General features: G+C 44.0%; 1 protein-coding gene across 2 annotated transcripts in view; it reads right to left on the reverse strand.

Annotated features, from left to right (window-relative positions):
- Positions 1 to 21,297, reverse strand: part of Dus1 (Dihydrouridine synthase 1) — a 581,018-nt gene that overhangs the window by 89,219 nt on the left and 470,502 nt on the right. For both annotated transcript variants that reach the window (XM_071695632.1, XM_071695640.1), the window contains exons 2-3: positions 20,242 to 20,362; positions 12,082 to 12,194 (exon numbers count right to left, since the gene is read on the reverse strand). In XM_071695632.1, coding sequence (XP_071551733.1) covers positions 12,082 to 12,194; positions 20,242 to 20,362 — 234 coding nt within the window. The remainder of the gene's footprint in view (positions 1 to 12,081; positions 12,195 to 20,241; positions 20,363 to 21,297) is intronic.

The following is a 21,297-nucleotide window of genomic DNA, read 5'->3' on the forward strand; positions in this document are numbered from 1 at the left end:
AATTTTATCTAGTATCATTTTTTTTCCCCCCATAATTTTACTTAACACTGACGTAAGACTAATTGGGCGGTAGTTCAAGGCACACTTTTTGTCTCCTTTTTTCTATAAATGAGCAACATTTGCTAGTTTCCAGTCAGTTGGCATCTGACCTCAATCCGATATATGATTATGCTTAACGACGTGCACGGAGATGGGGTGGTGGTGCTTAACGACGTACACGATGAAGGGGTGGTGATGCTTAACGACGTGCACGATGATGGGATGGTGGTGATGCTTAACGACGTGCACGATGATGGGATGGTGGTGATGCTTAACGACGTGCACGAAAATGGGGTGGGGGTGATGCTGAACGACGTGCACGAAGATGGGGTGGTAGTGATGCTTAACGACGTGCACGTAGATGGGATGGTGGTGGTGCTTAACGACGTGCACGATGATGGGGTGGGGGTGATGCTTAACGACGTGCACGATGATGGGGTGGTAGTGATGCTTAACGACGTGCACGTAGATGGGATGGCGGTGATGCTTAACGACGTGCACGAAGATGGGATGGTGGTGTTGCTTAACGACGTGCACGATAATGGGGTGGGGGTGATGCTTAACGAAGTGCACGATGGGATGGCGGTGATGCTTAACGACGTGCACGAAGATGGGGTGGTTGTGATGCTTAACGACGTGCACGAAGATGGGATGATGGTGGTGCTTAACGACGTGCACGATGATGGGATGGCGGTGATGCTTAACGACGTGCACGAAGATGGGGTGGGGGTGATGCTTAACGACGTGCACGATGATGGGGTGGTGGTGGTGTTTAACGTGATATGGAGGAAAATGACGGATAATACGGTTATGTGGACGAGATAGCGATAATACCTAATCATACAGAAGGTAGTGATGGCTGAACGTGAACTGGATCAGGTGGTGGATTTCCTTTCTGGGTAAACGATGCAACGAGATGCTAGAAGTGTTTGGATGCGTTTAACCCGAGACAAATGAAATGGTGGGATGAAAATGAGAGAGAAAGACGTGAGTGGCAATGGTGGTTAATATTAAGATGAAAGAAGGCGGTCGTGGTATTAGCCTAATCAGGTGGATGTCGATGGCTGTGGCGTTTAATGGTTGGTGGATGTAGGAGACGGGAGTGCTTAACGTGTGGCAAGCAAGAGTGAAAACAGAAAACGCGTGTGGTCCAAGAGCGCACGTGACTGTTTAACGATGGAACGCTGGATTTGGAGCGTTCAAATGGAACGGGAACTAGGAATGGCGGCTGTTCGACATGAAATGAGACGAGTGGAGTGGACGACTGTAATGGCGGGTGCTTAATGCAAGTTAGATGCAGTCGTGAGTAAATATAGAGCGAATCAAAATAGAATGATGGGGGTGATGAGCAACATAAAGCAGCTGGGTAAGGTGGCGTTTTAACAGCGTTGTCATGTTTCATCTAATGGAAATTAGTGTCAAGTGGTTTTTAGCACGAGTTTGATGCCTCATTTTGTGGTAGTGATGATAACGTAGAAGGATCGCAACTACTGCTGCAAAGATATTGAGAGCGTGTGGTGGTTGGGGGGGGGTGGGCGAGTGTAACCGTTCACTTGTTCGGTGATGGCGCCGATTAACGTAATAAGGATAAGTAAACTGGGGTTTAACAAGAGATGAACAGTGTGGTGTTTAACGAGATGTGCATGAGTAAGGCGTTTAATGTGATAGAGATGTGTGTGGTGGTGCTAAACGAGAAGTGGATGGGTAATATGGAGCTTAACGTAAGGTGTTAAACTTGAGGTGGAACGAGATTCACAAAAGGTGATTAAAGGACGGGGAATGTTGAACGAATGGCACAGGAAATTCAAGTTTAACGTATGGTGAACGGATGTTCAACGTTATGGAAGATGATTAACGTTATGGGTGATGGCTCGAGTGCACAAATTATGCTAAACGGTAATGCTAAGATCTCGCTGTGTTCGAGTTGCAATTCGCCTTCTACTTTATAACCCCTGAAGAATAAACGCGCTCGCGTTGATTAACAACGCCATCAACGAAACCATCCTTATGAATACCTGGGTCTGGGTCCAAGTTAGAGAATAAAACGAACGTATAAACTCGTTAACTAGAATTCGTAAGGCTCGGAGAGAATTTAAGGAAGGGATGAACTGCTAACCACAAGACATGGCGGTGGTGATTTCCCGCTACGTCCCGACTTTTTTATTCATCTATTCAGCGAGTTGGAAACACGAACAAATATCTACATAACTTACATGAACATTATCACTCCTACCTAATGGAATGCGTCACTATGGCACGAGACACTTCCTCCTATCTACCCTAGGATAGCCATTGTACTAACCTGACCCACTCCCGCGCAGCCTGCGACCACATCGAGAGAACACTGGAACGGAAATGCGACCGTTAATAATTTCCGCCCAGGCCACGCCCACAACCCCCGGGTTAGCCGCTCTGGCTCCACCCAGGCCACGCCCACATCCCGGGTCAAGCGGGTTTGAAAATTTAGCCTTTAACGGTTTCTTGCTTCAGCTGAACTAGTTAAAACTAACTTAATCTGCTGAAATATGATACAGAATATAAATACTTGAGGTGACTAGTTAGCAACGACTTTAGGTTATCAAAGAGATCGAGGAATATATATGAAAAGTCAACAACTAGGGCAAAGATATTTGAAAAATGGTTCGTGCGACGGTGGTGCCCTCTACCGGGCGGGCAGGAGACTACCGAGCCGTCGACGCCGCCAAGCTAGCAACAATGTCGCCGCGACTCAACCTGTATCGGGGTAAACACTCATGCGGGAAATCATGGTGCGCGGACGACTGATGGGAAACCTAATCAGCATAATGCTTAGATATAAGTTAATATGGGCATCCTCCTGTACCTATGATAGTACTAATAGCGTCACCTAACCTAGTCATTCGTCGTATTTAGTTTGCTGTCGCTGTTTGACATGGTGGTGGTGTTGGTAGCTCATTTTCAGGAGGTCGTGTGGTGTCGATTGATGTATGATAGGCATGGCGATGGTTTTTTCCTTCTGCAGAGATATGCATGGTGGAGTATAAACTAAGATCACGGGTCGTGACTGTCTTCACTCTGTGAAGTGCTGGTGTCTAGTAACAACGAAATAGTGTGAAGTGGCAAAGTGGTATGCTTTCAAGAGGTTAGGCTGGGATGATGGTGCAACTTAACATGAACAGATAGGGTCAGGGATGGCGGAGTGGAACTCAAACATGAACGGGTGATGCCAATGTGTTCGTTCAGCGTGAGGAGATGTGGTGGAGTTGATCACTACTCAACAACGGGGTTAGTAATCGAGTACTCCCATGGGGTGTGAGGCATCGCTGGTGTCAAACTTCAGTCTTGGTAGCGGTAATGTTCGATCTGAGGAAACGGATTACCTGTCACATTTCACGTGAAGAGATGGAGACGCAATGATGTTGATGGTACGGGTAATGTTTCTACAGAATGAGGGACAGAGAGGATGTTGAACATGAGGTGGCTGGTTAAGAGCTTTTAGCGAAAGGTGGATAGAGTTACAGGTTTTCATCATACACCGGATATGACTTGTTCTGGTGTTGAGCCATGGACGAGTGCGATGTAAGTGTTTAACCCTCGGATGATGACAGAGGTGAGGTGTTTTATGTGAGGTGGATGAGCGTCATGGTGTCTGCTAAGGTTGAGAGGGACTGGTTATGTATCATGCTATATGGAACGCTTAACGTGAGGAAGAACAGGGAAGAGTTCATGTTGAACGGAAGGTATAATGATACCTAAAATGAGGTGGATGACAGCGATGGTGATTCTTAACGTGGTATGATGGAGTGTAATGATCATGGTAAGGAGTGGATGAGTAGCAGGGTGTAGAGACCTACTGACTGATTTGGTGTAATTTGTAATGTGTTAGAACCTAATGGTTACTCAGCGCCTTTTAGTACATAAAAGATATCTACAACTTAAAGCTATTTCCATATGATTATAATTTTTAGGTTCCTTTAAAAAAATCTATCATATCAACCTTTTTATCGTCGAAAATTTCTCCGCCGATATTGCATAATTGATATTTGATTATAAGTCCTAAATTTACGAACTTTTCGTCAAAATATATTCCACTTAACATGGACGTGTACGAGTAGAATGTTATATGTGCAGTGGATAGGAGTGCCCATGTTGTTTCACGTGGAGCGGAGTGAATGGCAGTGATAACTAGTAGAGTGTAGACATGATAAACGTTCGGTGAACATCAGCAGTGGTTCTTGACGAATTAGGTGAATGTATGTGGCGACGGTGATTAACGTGGAAGGCTGGAGTGGTTTACAGTAGTGTCCACCACGAGGCGGACAAGGGTAGTGCTGGTCAACCACAGTTGGATTTTATTTCTCTAGCCTGGGGGTGATGAGTGTCATCATCCCAATCCCAGCCCTGTGTTCCTGTCCACACAGCCTAGGGATACGATCAATGCTGCCCTATTATCCAGCGGTGCACAACTGTTGCAAGCAACACTGAGGGGAACCAAGCTCAATTTCTCTATCTCCCTTAACCGCTGCGAGGGAGATGGATGTGGTGGTAGCGTTTAAAATGAGGTGGATAGAGGTGGTGGTAGTCCATCTATGGTGGATCGACACTGTCCTGTTTCATGGTGTGGTGGATGATTCAGTGGTTGTGTTAGTTATGATACAGAGGAGTCGTTCTATTGTATAAAGTGAGGTGGACTGGGTGGCGGTGCTTTTTCGTGAATAAAAGCTTTGATAATGGTTTATATCTGGGGCCATGAGGAAGGTGGTGGGTGGAACTACAGACCAATGTCCCTGACGGGTGTGGCCTGTAATAGAGCAAATGGATGTACTTCGCGCACTAGGTGAAAATACTATAGTGAGACACAACACAGTCTCAGGGAAAGGAGGTCATGTTCAAGGAGCCGTTTAGGTTTCTATATGAGAGTGAGGTGTGTTTTAGACAAGAGGGAAGGACGGTTGGACCGCTTGCATCTACACCAACAGAAAGCATGTGACATTATACCGCAAGGGAGTCTGATTAAGAAGCTGGATCACCAGGCAGGTCACAAGTGGAGTGCCGCATGGTTCTGTTTTGGGACCATTGCTCTTCTTGATTCATGTGAATAACTTGCCTGTAGGTATGTTTCCAGATGATGGCAAGGTCATGGTGGAAGTGGAGAGCGATGAGAACTGCATCACCTTACACGGGAACTTAAGGCTCGAAAGTTGGTCTGATACGTGGCTGATGAAAGTTACCCAGAGGAAATGTAAATCAATAAGGGAGGGTCATAGCAAAAGAAGGCCTCGAAATGAATATCATCTCGCAGGAAATAAGCTGCTGGTATCTTTGTGTGAGAGTGACGAGAACCGACATCGTCCCAAGCCTACTACCTAAGTCCCATCTTAAGAGAACAGTTAAGGAGACCAACCATCTACTTGCAAACAACATTCATGTTCACGAATATGTAAATATTCAGCAAGCTGTGCACATATGGCCAAATCTAGAAAAACCTTTTCATGTTTGGTCAATATACCTAAAGATGAACAAAGGGAATGTTCAAAGGAAGGCAACAAAGACTAGAGAAACTGAGTTACAGGGAAAGGCTAAAGGACTTAAATTGCCCAGTATAACACAGAGAAGAGTGAAGGATGACGTCGATGGTGAACAGTTCTCCGAAGGATGTAGGGCTAGAACACCCAGAGAACATGAAATCTAGCAAAAAAGAATTGTTAAAAAATGAAGTAAAGAAGTACTTTTACACTACAAGAGTGGTGGACGAATGAAATGTATCGAACGAGGAGATGGTAAATGCAGGCAACATACGTTAAAAAATTGTAGGATGGATGTGAAGGTTTGAGAAATGGGGCCACGTAAATGACAAAACCACCTTCCCATATAGTACAAATAATTAGAAATTAATTTACTTAGACTGTGTTCTATCATAACCGCAGCTACCCTGTGGAGGAAGGGGAACCACTTGCACTGAGGCAATGGCCGTGTGATGCACGACACAGTCTTAACTGAGACATGGCAAAGTCAGTGGTAATAATAATAACGAATGGACGGCATTAGTAAGAAACGAACTGAATGTGACAGGACGACCTGGACGCTCATGAATGTGTGTGTGTGTGTGTGTGTGTGTGTGTGTGTGTGTGTGTGTGTGTGTGTGTGTGTGTGTCTAATTGGAGACAGAAGTGTAGCTGGTTATTCTCCATCAAATGGAGGCTCACAACTGTTGCTCGTGATCCATTCCGCTCATATTCCCTGCCACCAGGAATCTAAGTTTTTTGTCGCAGTGGTTCGAGTGATGATTGAAGGGGATGCAGCCAAAGGCTGGACTGTGAGATAATGTGATGCGTGTAACAGCGACGTGGGTTACGAAAGCATCCAGCCTGAAGGTGTTAATGGACTGATATTTATATTATAATCTTGAGAGCTGTTTTTTAGTGGAATACACAGTAACCTTCGAGGTATTACAATGAGGATAACTGAAGTTAAGGCATCGATGGTTTCAGTAGATCAGGGAAAGCAATGAACTTCATACTCGAATCTCCATTCGCTTCTTTCCGATTCTGACTTTGCAGAGGTCAGAAGGCAAAGAAAAAAAGAAGACTATGGTCCCAAAAATCTGAATGGTCACCGTGATCTGGGATGGGTTGTATCCACCGAGGTTTCCAAGATGAAGACAAAGCTTTGTTTGTTTGTTTGTTTGCATGTTTGTTTGTTGTTTTTGGACAAAATCGAATCAGACGAGCGAGCAGAGAGAGGCACACGTCTTCAGGACATGATGGATGTAGCCCAGGACTGTGGCCTCTACGTGTGACCAGAGCAGGTGCCTTGTGGGACCGCAAGGAAGACACTTCAAATGTGGTACGCACAGGATCATCAGCATGTGGTGAATGTGGTGGGGAGGGAAGCCCGGACTCTTCTAACGCAGAAGCAGAGGTATGAACGTAACTCCTTTCTTTATCAACAAAAGTAAAACAGTTACAGCAATGTTCGTATGGAAATGACAAGACTAAGGTAGACACTGCAGGAACACGTCTCCAGGCGTGGTGATCCGACTGAATTATATGGTGGATTGCAGGAACACGTCTCCAGGCGTGGTGATCCGACTGAATTATATGGTGGATTGTTTTTTCTATCTTGAAGGCTCCAGTGACGGACAAGAGTCCACAACAAGGCTGGGCCTTGATTGAACTACAGAGACAATCATGAGACGGAAAAAGAAAAGACAATGGAAAGTACATACGAATTTTTGAGAAAGTGAAAGACCTGTCTTTTGAAATGTGCCAGGTCATAGTTATTAGGAAAGACATTGAGAAGGTAGAGATTTCCAAAGTGATGGGGGCACACAAACAGTCAGCTCTCGGGAACAAAAAACAAAGTAATGCCTATAGAAGGGGGGAAAGTGAATCAATACTGCGGCTGAGGGCAAGGGGATCAAGTTTGGAAGTTAGCCTGGGACAGTTTACAAATCGACCACTTTCGACTCAACTCTGTTAAGTAAGGATACAGAGCTAGAACCACCCCAAATGTAAGAGCAGTACTCCATACAGGGACGAATCAATCCCTTGTTTAAACGGAGCATCTGTTCAGAAGTTTTGGCATCTGCACAGTTTCGTAGAGGCAGACTTTGCTATGTCTGTAATGTAGGATTTCCAAGAAAGAGTGGATGTTACAGAAATACCAAGTAAAGAAGTAAAGAAGTGAAATCACAGAACTGTCGAAGGAGAGACAAGAGTTGTGAGCGAGTCTTCGATAGAGAGATGGGTAGAAATTGGGTCTAGGAGGCATTAAACTGAACAAGATTTTGTGTACCCCACTGAGATATCCTATCCAAGGGTTGATTTGGTGATCTTCCTGGAATATGAGAACTGGCGGGAGTAATGAGGTTTTACTAGCCTACGTGATACGTATAGAGGCATGTGGTAGGTAAGGCAGCCTAGCCTGTCTTGATTAAAAAGGGTTTGGCAATGATGGAGGGCGTGGAGCCCTCAAAGAGGATGTGGTGGTGTGGCGGCAGTAACCATCACGAAGAATGATAGGGCGTGGTAACATGAGTGATCTGACCCCCTGGACCGACAGGACGCGTGCTGTGGGCGCGCTAACATTACTGAAATATGAGCCTATTACCCTCCCTGGACCGGTGTGTGGGGACATGGCAAATTCCCTACATTATAAACCGTGGCAATGGATGTCCTGACCTACCCGGGCCATTAGGCAGCACGCAGCGGGCGTAGTATGGGCGTGGAAATGTACAATGAATAAAAAAGCGGACAAGAAGGTGAGCATGGCTGAAACGCGTCAACCAAATTATACTATGGAGTAGTCTGGTGGGGCTCATGGTATAGCAGACGTGGGGCTAGGCATATAGCTGGATTATCATGGGGAACAGTGTTGGAAAAACAATAGGGTATCACACTCTGGTTGTAGCTGTTAACCGTGCTACCTTCAGAATCTTCACAGTAAAAAGCTTGATTCCCCCTAAGGGGTGTACTTGAACCCCTCCGGTTTCTCATCTCATATGTAAAATGGACGCAAATACGAGACAGAGTGTTATATGTTCCTGTGCAAGTGATACAAGAATAAGTATTTGAAATCACATCAACAGATGGTGCCGAAAGGGTACAACGAGAAATAAACGAAGTCATTAACAGGGCTAAAGAAAAAAATATGCTTTTGAATGGCGATAACTTTCAACTCCTCCGGTATGGGGAAAATGAAGAAATAAAAAACACAACAGAATACCAGACGGACACAGACACAATCTTAAACCAGTTCAGTAATTTGAAAGACCATGGAATAACAGCAACGTCCTAACGGTCAGCGAATACAACAAAACAACGGCTGCCTCATGCAGATGAATGACAGGCTTGATCCTGCGGATCTTCAAAACAAGGGAAGAAACACTAATGATCCTTTTCAAAGTGCGAATTCTTTCACACACTGAATGCTCTTGCATTGTAACATCATCCTACGAGGCGGGCGAAATTGCGGAAGTAGAAAGCGTTCAGATGTCTTTTTAGAGCCATATTAATGTGGTAAAGAAACTAAACGACTGGGAATGGACGAATTCTCTGTGGCTATACTCCCTACAGCTCTGACGAAAAAGGTATATCTTCATCTACACCTGGAAAATCCTAGGTGTGCTTCCTATTATACAATCAGAAATATCATCCTACTGGCACAAGAGGAATGGAAGACTTTGTGAAATACTACCTCTGTCATCCAAAGGGGCGATATTCACAAAGAGAGAGAACACCTTAAACATCCGAGACCCAAAGCTTTTCAACACTTTACCATATATCAACAGAGACAGCATACGATGCACGGCAGAAAAACTCAAGATTGCATTACACAAGTAACTACAAAGTGTACCTGACCAGCAACGTTGTGAGGGCCTATGTGGCACTCAGGGTTGCGTCTTCTAACCGTTTGGTCGACCAACGATCCACTCCAGCAGCCTTGGACCATCCCGGGGATGTGAAGGTGAAGAACCCCGAAGACTTCACCAGGTATCCACAAGGTATCATTGCCTGACAGGTGGGATAATCCCTCTGAAACATCTGGGGACGCAGTGGCTGGTGTGGCAATAATGTGATATTCCTTTTCTTATCATTTCGAAGGCTTCAGTCACGGACATCGAGGCCAGACCTTATATGAAACAGTTAGGTCGGGCTACATAAGTAGACAAAGGAAGAAGACTGATACGACAGTTTTTTTCTTCTGTGGAAAATTTGCCCTTTTAAAAAGAGGTAGGTCGTAGCTCCTAGAAAAAAAAAAAAAATACACGAGGACGTTGAAAGTTCCAAAGTTCAGCTGTGTCGGGAAGGAACCAAACTTCACCATGGCTCACCTCCCGGTTACCAAGGGTCACTGTAATGATACGACTTGGTTGTCTGCTCAGTGTTCCGTGTTACAACTAACGGCGGAGCCACGCAAGCAGCCAGTTCTCGGAAGAAGAAGATGGATCAAGTTATAAGGTTTACAATGAGAGAGTTGATAAGCTGGACTGTGCTAAACTCGATTCCGTCTAGCGCGTGAGCGAGCTAGAACCTCCTAAGGTGATAAGACCAGTACTCCATTCGAAGGGAGCGAGTATTTACAATACAAAAATCCTCGGCTTTCGAACAGGACTCCTAGTTTCTTTGAGGCAGACTGCACCGTTCGTATATATTGTGAGGTTTCAAAAGATAGATCAGATGTTACCGTGCTGTCAGGTGTGTTTACCGTGTTGAGTGGTGGAATTACAAGCCTATCAAAGGAGATGGGAAACGTGTGAGGAATTTCATAAAAAAAAAAGCAAAAAACACAGGATGAAAGTGGCATTAAACCCCCTGGGTTATTTCTACTCTCCTGGGGTATCCCGTCTACATCTGAGTTTATATGGAGAGCTAAGACAAGACGAAACGCACCTCGAGCAAGGGAAGACGAACGCAGCAGGTTTAAAAGAAGTGACGGGATGAAGAGCTGAATCACCGGCGTATGAATATATATCGGGTTATCTGCCGAGGGTCCGACACAGTGTGCAAGGTCTGAATGTGGTAACCTACCTGAACCATGATATGAGAGATGATGGTAGGTGTAATGAGGGCGCAGTAACCTACCAATGGTGGTTGACCCTAGGGACTAGGAGTGGGTAACCTACCTGGACGGTGAGAGAGAATGGTGGTGGGTCTGGCGTGGAGGCGGCGGCAAATGAAAGGCGACCCGTTAATGTTGCAAGTTTCCTTGAATTGTGAGGGAGCGTGATGTAGGTAGGTATGGTACCCTAGCTGATGGGTCGTGGTGTCTGTATGGTAGCCAACCACACAAATGACGGGCATAGTGCTGGTGTTGCAATCGTTTTGATATATGATACGGAATACTAGTGCTTGGGAGATATACCTGGATAACACTATGGTTTACGGTGATTTCAGACGTCAGTCCTCATAACCCGGTCCCCAAACGAGCCGTCGTTTTCCTTTGGGCAATTTGGCTGATGAAGGCCGCGGCCCGTACGCCTCCCAAACCACCACAACTTGGCTCGTCTGGCATACTTTGAAGGTACTTGTCGAAGACCCTTTAGGACTGCTCAACTAAACATTCCATAGTGTTTCCGACGACCTGCGAGCGACGGACCTTTACAGTGTTATCCCTTAATGTTTTTACTGCACCTCTCGATATCAGCGGAGGGAGGCGCGATAGCGTGAGTAGTGGCAGCGTAATAATTCACCGACATGGCAGGCCAGTGAGATTGGTGGGGATATGATAACCACCATGAGTTACAAGGAGGAGTGGTAACTACGTTAGAGTGTGTGTGGAGGGGGGTGTTGTTGTGGCGTGGAAATCTGCCTACAGTATGAGGGGAGGAGGTTGTGGAGCTGGGTGATATACGCTCTGTCTGGATCATGAGAGGGAGTGGTGTTAGCGCGCTAACTAACATACATCATGATGGGGAGTGGTGAGGGAGTGTCATCTTACCTGGGCTTTGAAATGGCGTGTTGTAACCTACCCAAGTCGTGCGGGTGGGTGGACTGCTGCCTTGCTCACTAATCCACCTGCACTATGAGGGGCCTAAATGACACGCTGTGGTGGCCTACGTCAGTGGTGAAGGAGTGTGGTGATGAGCAAGGTATCCTACATGAACCATCACGATCCACGGCGGGCGGGGGCGCTCCTATCTGGAGGGCGTGGGCCTGGGTTGTGTGTCACTATTGCTAACATGAACTATTATGAGGCCAGGTGGTGGTGTGATGACATTTCTTGAACCTCTGAGTGTGCAGTACAGGCAAGTAATCTGAGTATGAAGGGCGCGATAGGAAGTATGATGCGGGCGTGGTAACATACCAAGGCAATGATGTGGCTTTATGGTTGGTAAGACGTGGGCGTGGTACTCGGACAATGATGTGGCGTGGTGGTTGGTAAGACATGGGCGTGGTGACCTACCTAGGCTATGATGTGGCGTGGTGGATGGTCAGACATGGGCGTGGTACCCTACCTGGACTATGATGTGGCGTGGTGGACGGTCAGACATGGGCGTGGTACCCTACCTGGACTATGATGTGGCGTGGTGGTTGATAAGATCTGGGCGTGGTAACCTACCTGGACAATGAGTGGCCGGTCTTCCTGGCATGAGGCCAAGTTCTCACGCCTGTATCTCGCGTCCTTGACGAACACGTGGGCGTGCAGCATGGGCGTGTAGCACAGCTCGGCGCCTGTGTTGGGACAGTATAAAGTCAGTCCAGCTCGGCACTTCCAGCCAGAGTAATCGTTAATATAGGTGAACACATACAGTGGCAAAGTCAACATTAAGTGCAATACTTAGTTCATAACCTGGATTAGAAGAGAAAACAACCAGCACTGATAAAACTTAGGGATAAGTTAAGTATTCATGCAACTTGATGTCGTTAAAGAAACAGTTAACAGTTAGTGCAGCTCGACAGTCAGTGACACAACTGTTAATAGCCCAAAGCAACACATTTCTTGACATCTGAAAAAGGTGACACAGTAAACAGTCAAGGCAGCTCGCAATCCACTCTTCAACCTTAGAAACCCTACATAATGAACATACAAGGCCAATGGCGTTGAACTGCTGTCGCAATGATGTTTCTTCTGAGCCGCTATTCCGTATATCTATCTATCTATCTATCTATCTATCTATCAACCCACTATAAAGTAATGATTGCATATGTGAAGTGGCTGCTCCTGGACCTCTCTTTTAGTGAGAGAGGAATCAAATACTCTCCAGCTTATCAATTCTCTTGATCACCTCTTTTCCATGATCTCTCTCCCACCTGCCGCAATGGTGCTTTCCTCTATGTGTCCTACAGCTAACTGCCTGCTGCTCTTTGAGCTGCTTCTCTGCGTTCCTTTTCCTATGACCTTGATCTGCTGCACGCAACTGGCTGCTTCTTAGTTTCTGTGTGGAGCCAGTTGCACGAGGACTAACCCATTCATACGTTTTCTCCAAATCCGTAAAAGTCACCAACAAACTCCCGTTTCTCAAAGTATTTCTCACACACGTTCTTCAAAGCAAACACCTGATCAATACATCCTTCAGCACTCCTGAAACCACATTGTTCCTCCTACCTCTGATGCTCTGTCCATGTCTTCACCCTCTCAATCACCAATCTCCCATCCAACTTAAAAGGTATGATCAAAAAATCGAAAAAGTCTGTGATCGAAAACTCATTTTTGTTTCCCTTATATTAACGCAGTGGGATTATACACGCATTCTGTTCATCCTCAAGCACCTCACCATGTCCATACATACAGTGATAATCCTAACAACCCAATCAACAACACAGTCACCCTCATTTTTAAGAAGTTCAACTCTAACATTATCCACTTCAGCCGTCTTGCCACATTTCATTTTACGAAACGCTTTCACCACCTCTTTTTTCACCCAACCACTTGCCATGACCTCACTCTCACTTCGCATAGCTCCCTAACCCAAACACCACTCATCTGTCACCATCTCATCAAACACATTCAACAAGCCTTTAAAGTAGTCACTCTGCTTCTTTTACCTCATCACCACATGCTTTTAGCATGTTCCCATTTGTTCTCTTTTTTCACATGATCAACTTCCTTCTAAATCATCTTATTCCTCACTCTAACTCTCACTTGTCCTTTCCTTGTACCTTCCTCTTGACCATCTGCCGTTTTATCTTGTACAATTTCCAATCACTTACACTCCTCAGTAAGTACCGCCCATACATTTCTATTATTTCATTCACTAGCAGCTTAATTTTGCCATGCCACCACTGGCTACGCTTTCTCACCTTCCGCATGCAACGTACTTTTCTTGCACATACCAGCAATGCTTCCCTAAATACTCCACTTTCCTCATTCACTCTCCTAGCTTCGTTTACACTCACCTCTTGCCATTCCACACTCAGTCTCTCCTAGCGTCTCTTCAAACAAGCCTCTCTTCCAAGTTCACATACTTTCCCTACCTTCTTCTCACCCATATCATTTCCTCTTTTCGAAGAGTCTTCACAAATCTTCCCCCTCAACTCCATCAGGTAACGAGTGGCCATCCCTACAGCTGCTCCTCTCTGTACACTTATACTCATCAGTCTCGCTTTTCCACGTCCAATGATGCCTCTTCCCTTCTTTCTACTCCAATTATGTTCGTGTATGTCCTTTTCAAACCAGATATGGCCAAGCACAAGTCTTTTTTTTCAGCGCAACAACTCCACAAGCTGTTCACCGTATCCATTCATATTACTGAAAACCCCATACCCTCCAGTTAAACCAACAACTGTCAACATTATCCAATTTCCCACATTGTTTCACTTATTTGCAGTGAACATGAAAGTCATACCAACTTTTCCGTATTTCAAATCATATATATATATATATATATATATATATATATATATATATATATATATATATATATATATATATATATATATATATTTTTTTTTTTTTTTTTTTTTGCTTTGTCGCTGTCTCCCGCGTTTGCGAGGTAGCGCAAGGAAACAGACGAAAGAAATGGCCCAACCCACCCCCATACACATGTATATACATACGTCCACACACGCAAATATACATACCTACACAGCTTTCCATGGTTTACCCCAGACGCTTCACATGCCCCGATTCAATCCACTGACAGGACGTCTACCCCGGTATACCACATCGCTCCAATTCACTCTATTCCTTGCCCTCCTTTCACCCTCCTGCATGTTCAGGCCCTGATCACACAAAATCTTCTTCACTCCATCTTTCCACCTCCAATTTGGTCTCCCTCTTCTCCTCGTTCCCTCCACCTCCGACACATATATCCTCTTGGTCAATCTTTCCTCACTCATTCTCTCCATGTGCCCAAACCATTTCAAAACACCCTCTTCTGCTCTCTCAACCACGCTCTTTTTATTTCCACACATCTCTCTTACCCTTACGTTACTTACTCGATCAAACCACCTCACACCACACATTGTCCTCAAACATCTCATTTCCAGCACATCCATCCTCCTGCGCACAACTCTATCCATAGCCCACGCCTCACAACCATACAACATTGTTGGAACCACTATTCCTTCAAACATACCCATTTTTGCTTTCCGAGATAATGTTCTCGACTTCCACACATTCTTCAAGGCTCCCAGAATTTTCGCCCCCTCCCCCACCCTATGGTCCACTTCCGCTTCCATGGTTCCATCCGCTGCCAGATCCACTCCCAGATATCTAAAACACTTCACTTCCTCCAGTTTTTCTCCATTCAAACTCACCTCCCAATTGACTTGACCCTCAACCCTACTGTACCTAATAACCTTGCTCTTATTCACATTTACTCTTAACTTTCTTCTTTCACACACTTTACCAAACTCAGTCACCAGCTTCTGCAGTTTCTCACATGAATCAGCCACCAGCGCTGTATCATCAGCGAACAACAACTGACTCACTTCCCAAGCTCTCTCATCCCCAACAGACTTCATACTTGCCCCTCTTTCCAAAACTCTTGCATTCACCTCCCTAACAACCCCATCCATAAACAAATTAAACAACCATGGAGACATCACACACCCCTGCCGCAAACCTACATTCACTGAGAACCAATCACTTTCCTCTCTTCCTACACGTACACATGCCTTACATCCTCGATAAAAACTTTTCACTGCTTCTAACAACTTGCCTCCCACACCATATATTCTTAATACCTTCCACAGAGCATCTATATCAACTCTATCATATGCCTTCTCCAGATCCATAAATGCTACATACAAATCCATTTGCTTTTCTAAGTATTTCTCACATACATTCTTCAAAGCAAACACCTGATCCACACATCCACACACACACACACACATATATATATATATATATATATATATATATATATATATATATATGGATGGGGTTGTTAGGGAGGTGAATGCAAGAGTTTTGGGAAGAGGGGCAATTGAAGTGTTTTAGATATCTGGGAGTGGATCTGGCAGCGGATGGAACCATGGAAGCGGAAGTGGATCATAGGGTGGGGGAGGGGGCGAAAATTCTGGGAGCCTTGAAGAATGTGTGGAAGTCGAGAACATTATCTCGGAAAGCAAAAATGGGTATGTTTGAAGGAATAGTGGTTCCAACAATGTTGTATGGTTGCGAGGCGTGGGCTATGGATAGAGTGGTGCGCAGGAGGATGGATGTGCTGGAAATGAGATGTTTGAGGACAATGTGTGGTGTGAGGTGGTTTGATCGAGTAAGTAACGTAAGGGTAAGAGAGATGTGTGGAAATAAAAAGAGCGTGGTTGAGAGAGCAGAAGAGGGTGTTTTGAAGTGGTTTGGGCACATGGAGAGAATGAGTGAGGAAAGATTGACCAAGAGGATATATGTGTCGGAGGTGGAGGGAACGAGGAGAAGAGGGAGACCAAATTGGAGGTGGAAAGATGGAGTGAAAAAGATTTTGTGTGATCGGGGCCTGAACATGCAGGAGGGTGAAAGGAGGGCAAGGAATAGAGTGAATTGGAGCGATGTGGTATACCGGGGTTGACGTGCTGTCAGTGGATTGAATCAAGGCATGTGAAGCGTCTGGGGTAAACCATGGAAAGCTGTGTAGGTATGTATATTTGCGTGTGTGGACGTATGTATATACATGTGTATGGGGGGGGGGGGGCCATTTCTTTCGTCTGTTTCCTTGCGCTACCTCGCAAACGCGGGAGACAGCGACAAAGTATAATAAAAATAATATAATAATATATATAAAGTTCAAATAATCATCTTAGCAAACATAGAAATTGTAAATGTTTTGCGAAAAGGCATAGTGAAAGGGCATCAATTATTTCTGTGGCCCAGGCGTCGGTGTTCCCCCCCCCCCAACCCAAAAAGGTTCAGTTCCTGGCCCTAGCGTAATGAAGCGGGAAAAAGCGAACTAGTATGAAAGATATATATATATATATATATATATATATATATATATATATATATATATATATATATATATATATATATATGGAAAAGTCTGTAGTTCCTGGTTATGGATAGGAAGCTTTGGTTTCAGTGCATGACACATGACAGCTAAAGAATGGATGTGAGCAAACGCTGCCTTTCTTCGTCTGTTCCTGGCGCAACCTCGCTAAAACGGGAAACGGCGATAAAAAAATATATAACCAGGGATCCTGAAATACATGCTGCTACCCTGCACGTTTTCTTTATCCCACACTCTGTGCTACCAGCCAAACATTTCGGATTCTTAATCCAGTATCATTAATGAATTCCAACAATTGCATAAGGCTAGTAAAAAGCCTAATTATCAAACACAATGTACAGCATGTGTGAAGAATTACCGAGAATGGAAAAGTAAATTATAAAAAAGAAGTTAAAAACCTACATGTTTAAAAGTTTGAGGAATCATTTCCTTTGAAGTTAAATACCAGTTGGGTTTTCTAAGTGATATGTTGAGGAGAAATAGATTTCATCTGTATTCTACAAAAAGTAACAAGAAATATTTCTATAATAACTATAAAAAAAAGTTCCTAACATCACTGTAGTCACGATTAAAATATATATGAAATTACCTTACCTGGGACCTATTAGTTATTCTGTAGATATGACATTGTTACAAATTACCATAGCTAATTATCCTACTGTTCACTTGAGAATAGCATTCACCTTCCTTAATACTAGTGGTAGCCTGTTCCAATACAACTACCCATTTACCATACGTTCATCTACGATATGGCGTACAAATATTTGCTTAGTTATAATTACACTGGAAAGACTTTACGTAATCTTTCACTATGCATCAGTGAACGCATTGGTTTGTCGTTCAGAATGGGTACGAGATTAAGTGAACCCATGAATGAACTAAACACGTGGAAAGAGAGAAATCAAAAGTAGATAATCATACATTTTCCACTGCCATTATTTCTTAAAGTTCCCCCTTCGTGCCACCGTTCTCCCCGACAACACTCCATGAACCGTTATGGTTTGAAATCCACAACTAGAACTGGAGGTCAGTTTCTGATTAATTCTCAGACATCGTGATTATAATCCTACTCCAATACTATATTTCACTGTACATCATCACTCAAACTTTAGCCTCGCAGATCATTTGTGATCATATACTGTGATTATAATCCCATCAATTTTCATACCTGGATCAGTCGTTTGAATACAGTGTAGGTTTTATCTATTTAACTGTAGTTTACTTTTATCAGCATTCTTGGTTTTGCTTCAAATGTACGGAATATTGTTCATCTTACATCATAGATCGGTTCCTGACCAAGCTTTGTGAAACTGCTGCAGCTCATTAAAAATGGATTAAGAGGAGTCTCAGACGTGTGACAGGCAGCGATGAGAATAAAATGAATATATTAGTGTAACAGCAGGGATTGTTGTCTTGTGGAGAACCCGTTTCTAGCAAGAAGATAGATCAGTAATATGGCGTCCTAGCTTCGTCTCTTCGATGTATATCAACTGACTGTTATATTCCTCTCTTGTGTCTCCCCTGATGATGTGATTATTACACGAAAGTGCACTTGGGAACTTTTCGTGTTTCATTTTCCCCGTGGACTCATAGGAATATATATATATATATATATATATATATATATATATATATATATATATATATATATATACATATTCTTTTTCTATACTTAATCGCCGTTTATCACGTAAGCGAAGTAGCACCAGGAACAGACAAAGGCCGCATCCGCTCACATCCATTCTCTAGCTGTCATGTGTAATGCACCGAAACTACAGCTCTCTATCCACTACCAGGCCCCACAGAACTTTCAGTGGTTTACCCCAGATGCTTCACATGCCTTGGTTTAGTTCACTGATAACACGTCAACCCAAATATACCACATCGTTCCAGTTCACTCTATGCCGTGCTCGCATTTCACCCTCTTGCATGTTCAGGCCCCGATCGCTCAAACTTTTTCACTCCATCCTTCCATCTCCCATCTACGTTCCCCGTTCTCCATGTTCCCTCCGATCCTGACACATATAACCTCTTTGTGAACGTTTCCTCACTCATTCTCTCTATATGTCTCAATATCATCATCCCATACATTCTAAGCGTCCAAAAAGTTTGAGCGTCGTCTCCGACATTTACACACTGGTTATGTGATTGTTTTCCCCTCATAAAAATCTAGGCTTGTGCTCGTCCATATGAAGATGAATATCATATTTCATGGATCCACACACACACACACACACACACACACAAACACACACACACACAATGATTCAGGAGATCAGCGGAAGTGTATCAATATATTGGGTTCAAGAAATTATCTGGCCTTCATGACATTCTCTCCTATGGTTAAATAAACTCCTGGTACATGATTACAGTACATCTGGGAGGTGAAGTGTGGTTCGCCACGGGATAAAGGATGTATGTCATCATTTACATAAGTAATTATTCAGCATTAAGAACAGACAAAAACTATGCGTATACCTTTTGGAGTCAGGGCGTCTCTGAATCTTGTAACCTTATTGTTTTAGGTATTCGTTTTAATAGTATCCTGATAAGTATAATGAAAAGTAATGGTGGTTACCTCACTGAGCACGACGGTACAAACCTAGAGGTGCAGGGTGCCACCTTTGCACACGACGGTTCGACCCCTGGGTACGAAGGGATGACATCTGACCTGATCCTCAGGGTTCAGGTCAAAGACCAGCCCATCATAATGACGAGTCGAACTGTCGTGCTCATAATCGTACCCCACTGCTCAAAGGATTCACATCCTGCAGGGTGATCAGAGGCACTAGAAGCAAAACAACTTCCACCGAGACACTTCGTCTTGATTCTTAACTATATATTATCCTTTGGCTTGTTGAAAGAAGGTCAGAGGTGGAGTACAATAAAAGGAGAAATGCGGTTCAAAAAAAAGGGCTGCACGTACAGAGATGTGATGCACTTCAAAAGCTTAAGAGGAGATATGATGCACTTCAAAAGCTTAAGAGAAGGAGATGTGATGCACTTCAAAAGCTTAAGAGGAGGAGATGTGATGCACTTCAAAAGTTTAAGAGAAGGAGATGTGATGCATTTCAAAAGCTTAAGAGATGTGATGCACTTCAAAAGCTTAAGAGAAGGAGATGTGATGCACTTCAAAGGCTTAAGAGAAGCAGCATGACCCAACGCACCTAGATTGTGGTAAGGCATAAGAGGAAGCCTGTGAGCCCAAGACTATCATAAAAGTTATAGAAAACGGAAGGCAGGGCGTTATACAGAGCCGGCGTTGTGACACAGAAAGGAGGTTAACGTTGCTACATAGCAAGAGAGTCTGTGACGTGGTTCATCCCACTTACCGTATCGTCTGGAGAGCAGTCGCCAGGCCAGCTCCGAGGCGTCGACCATGGGCGCCACCGTCAGCCTCGCCCCCCGCAGCGTCTCCCGCCAGAAGTTGTAGCCGCGAGGACCCGGCATGACCTGACGGAGGACACGGGTTACTAAGTGGCGCTTCTGGCTCGCCCAACACGTCACGTCACGTGCAACATCAAACAGCATTGAACACCATCACACAGTCAGAGGACCAGCGTCTTCTTTGAAAGAGCTGTTCCCCCTTACACACACACACACACATACACACACACACACACACACATATATATATATATATATATATATATATATATATATATATATATATATATATATATATCAAAAATCAACATTGAGATAAAAAAAAGATATGGCTTAGAAAGATGAAAATTGATTTCATTAACTAACGCACACTGATACAAGACAAGCACGTTGTCCTAATGACACACAGAACAATAAATTGTCAAATAAAGGCCAATGATCCTCCATGAACAATATGCTACACACACGATGTGTTGGTGAAGATGATATCTTGGTGCTATCTACTGCCTCACACATGGAGCAAAAACCGCTTAACTTGCCCCAGTAAACCAGTGATAATAATTTCCTACGATCATAGTCACAATTACAAATTAACAACTCTGGTTGATATATATATATATATATATATATATATATATATATATATATATATATATATATATATATATATATATATATACTATCGTTGCTGTCATCTCCCACACAGTAACTACATTTCATACTTACGAACAACATTACTGGAATCTCTAACATATTCACCTCCTCCGATCTCTCCAGTATAAGTAACTGACGCATGATTACATACTTTACCTTACCCTAGCTATCTGGTCCACGGAGACCCCTCACTCTCCCCAGCGACCTCGCCCTTAAGGTCCTCTCACTCACTAATACCCTGCGGTCAACCCATGTAGGCACCTGTTGACCTTTGCCCTGACACAACCATGCATAAACCATATAGTTCGCCATCACAGAAAATGGGACAGATAAGGGAATGCATGCAG

This window comes from Panulirus ornatus, chromosome 4 (assembly GCF_036320965.1).
Source record: "Panulirus ornatus isolate Po-2019 chromosome 4, ASM3632096v1, whole genome shotgun sequence".
Taxonomy (NCBI): Eukaryota; Metazoa; Arthropoda; class Malacostraca; order Decapoda; family Palinuridae; genus Panulirus; species Panulirus ornatus.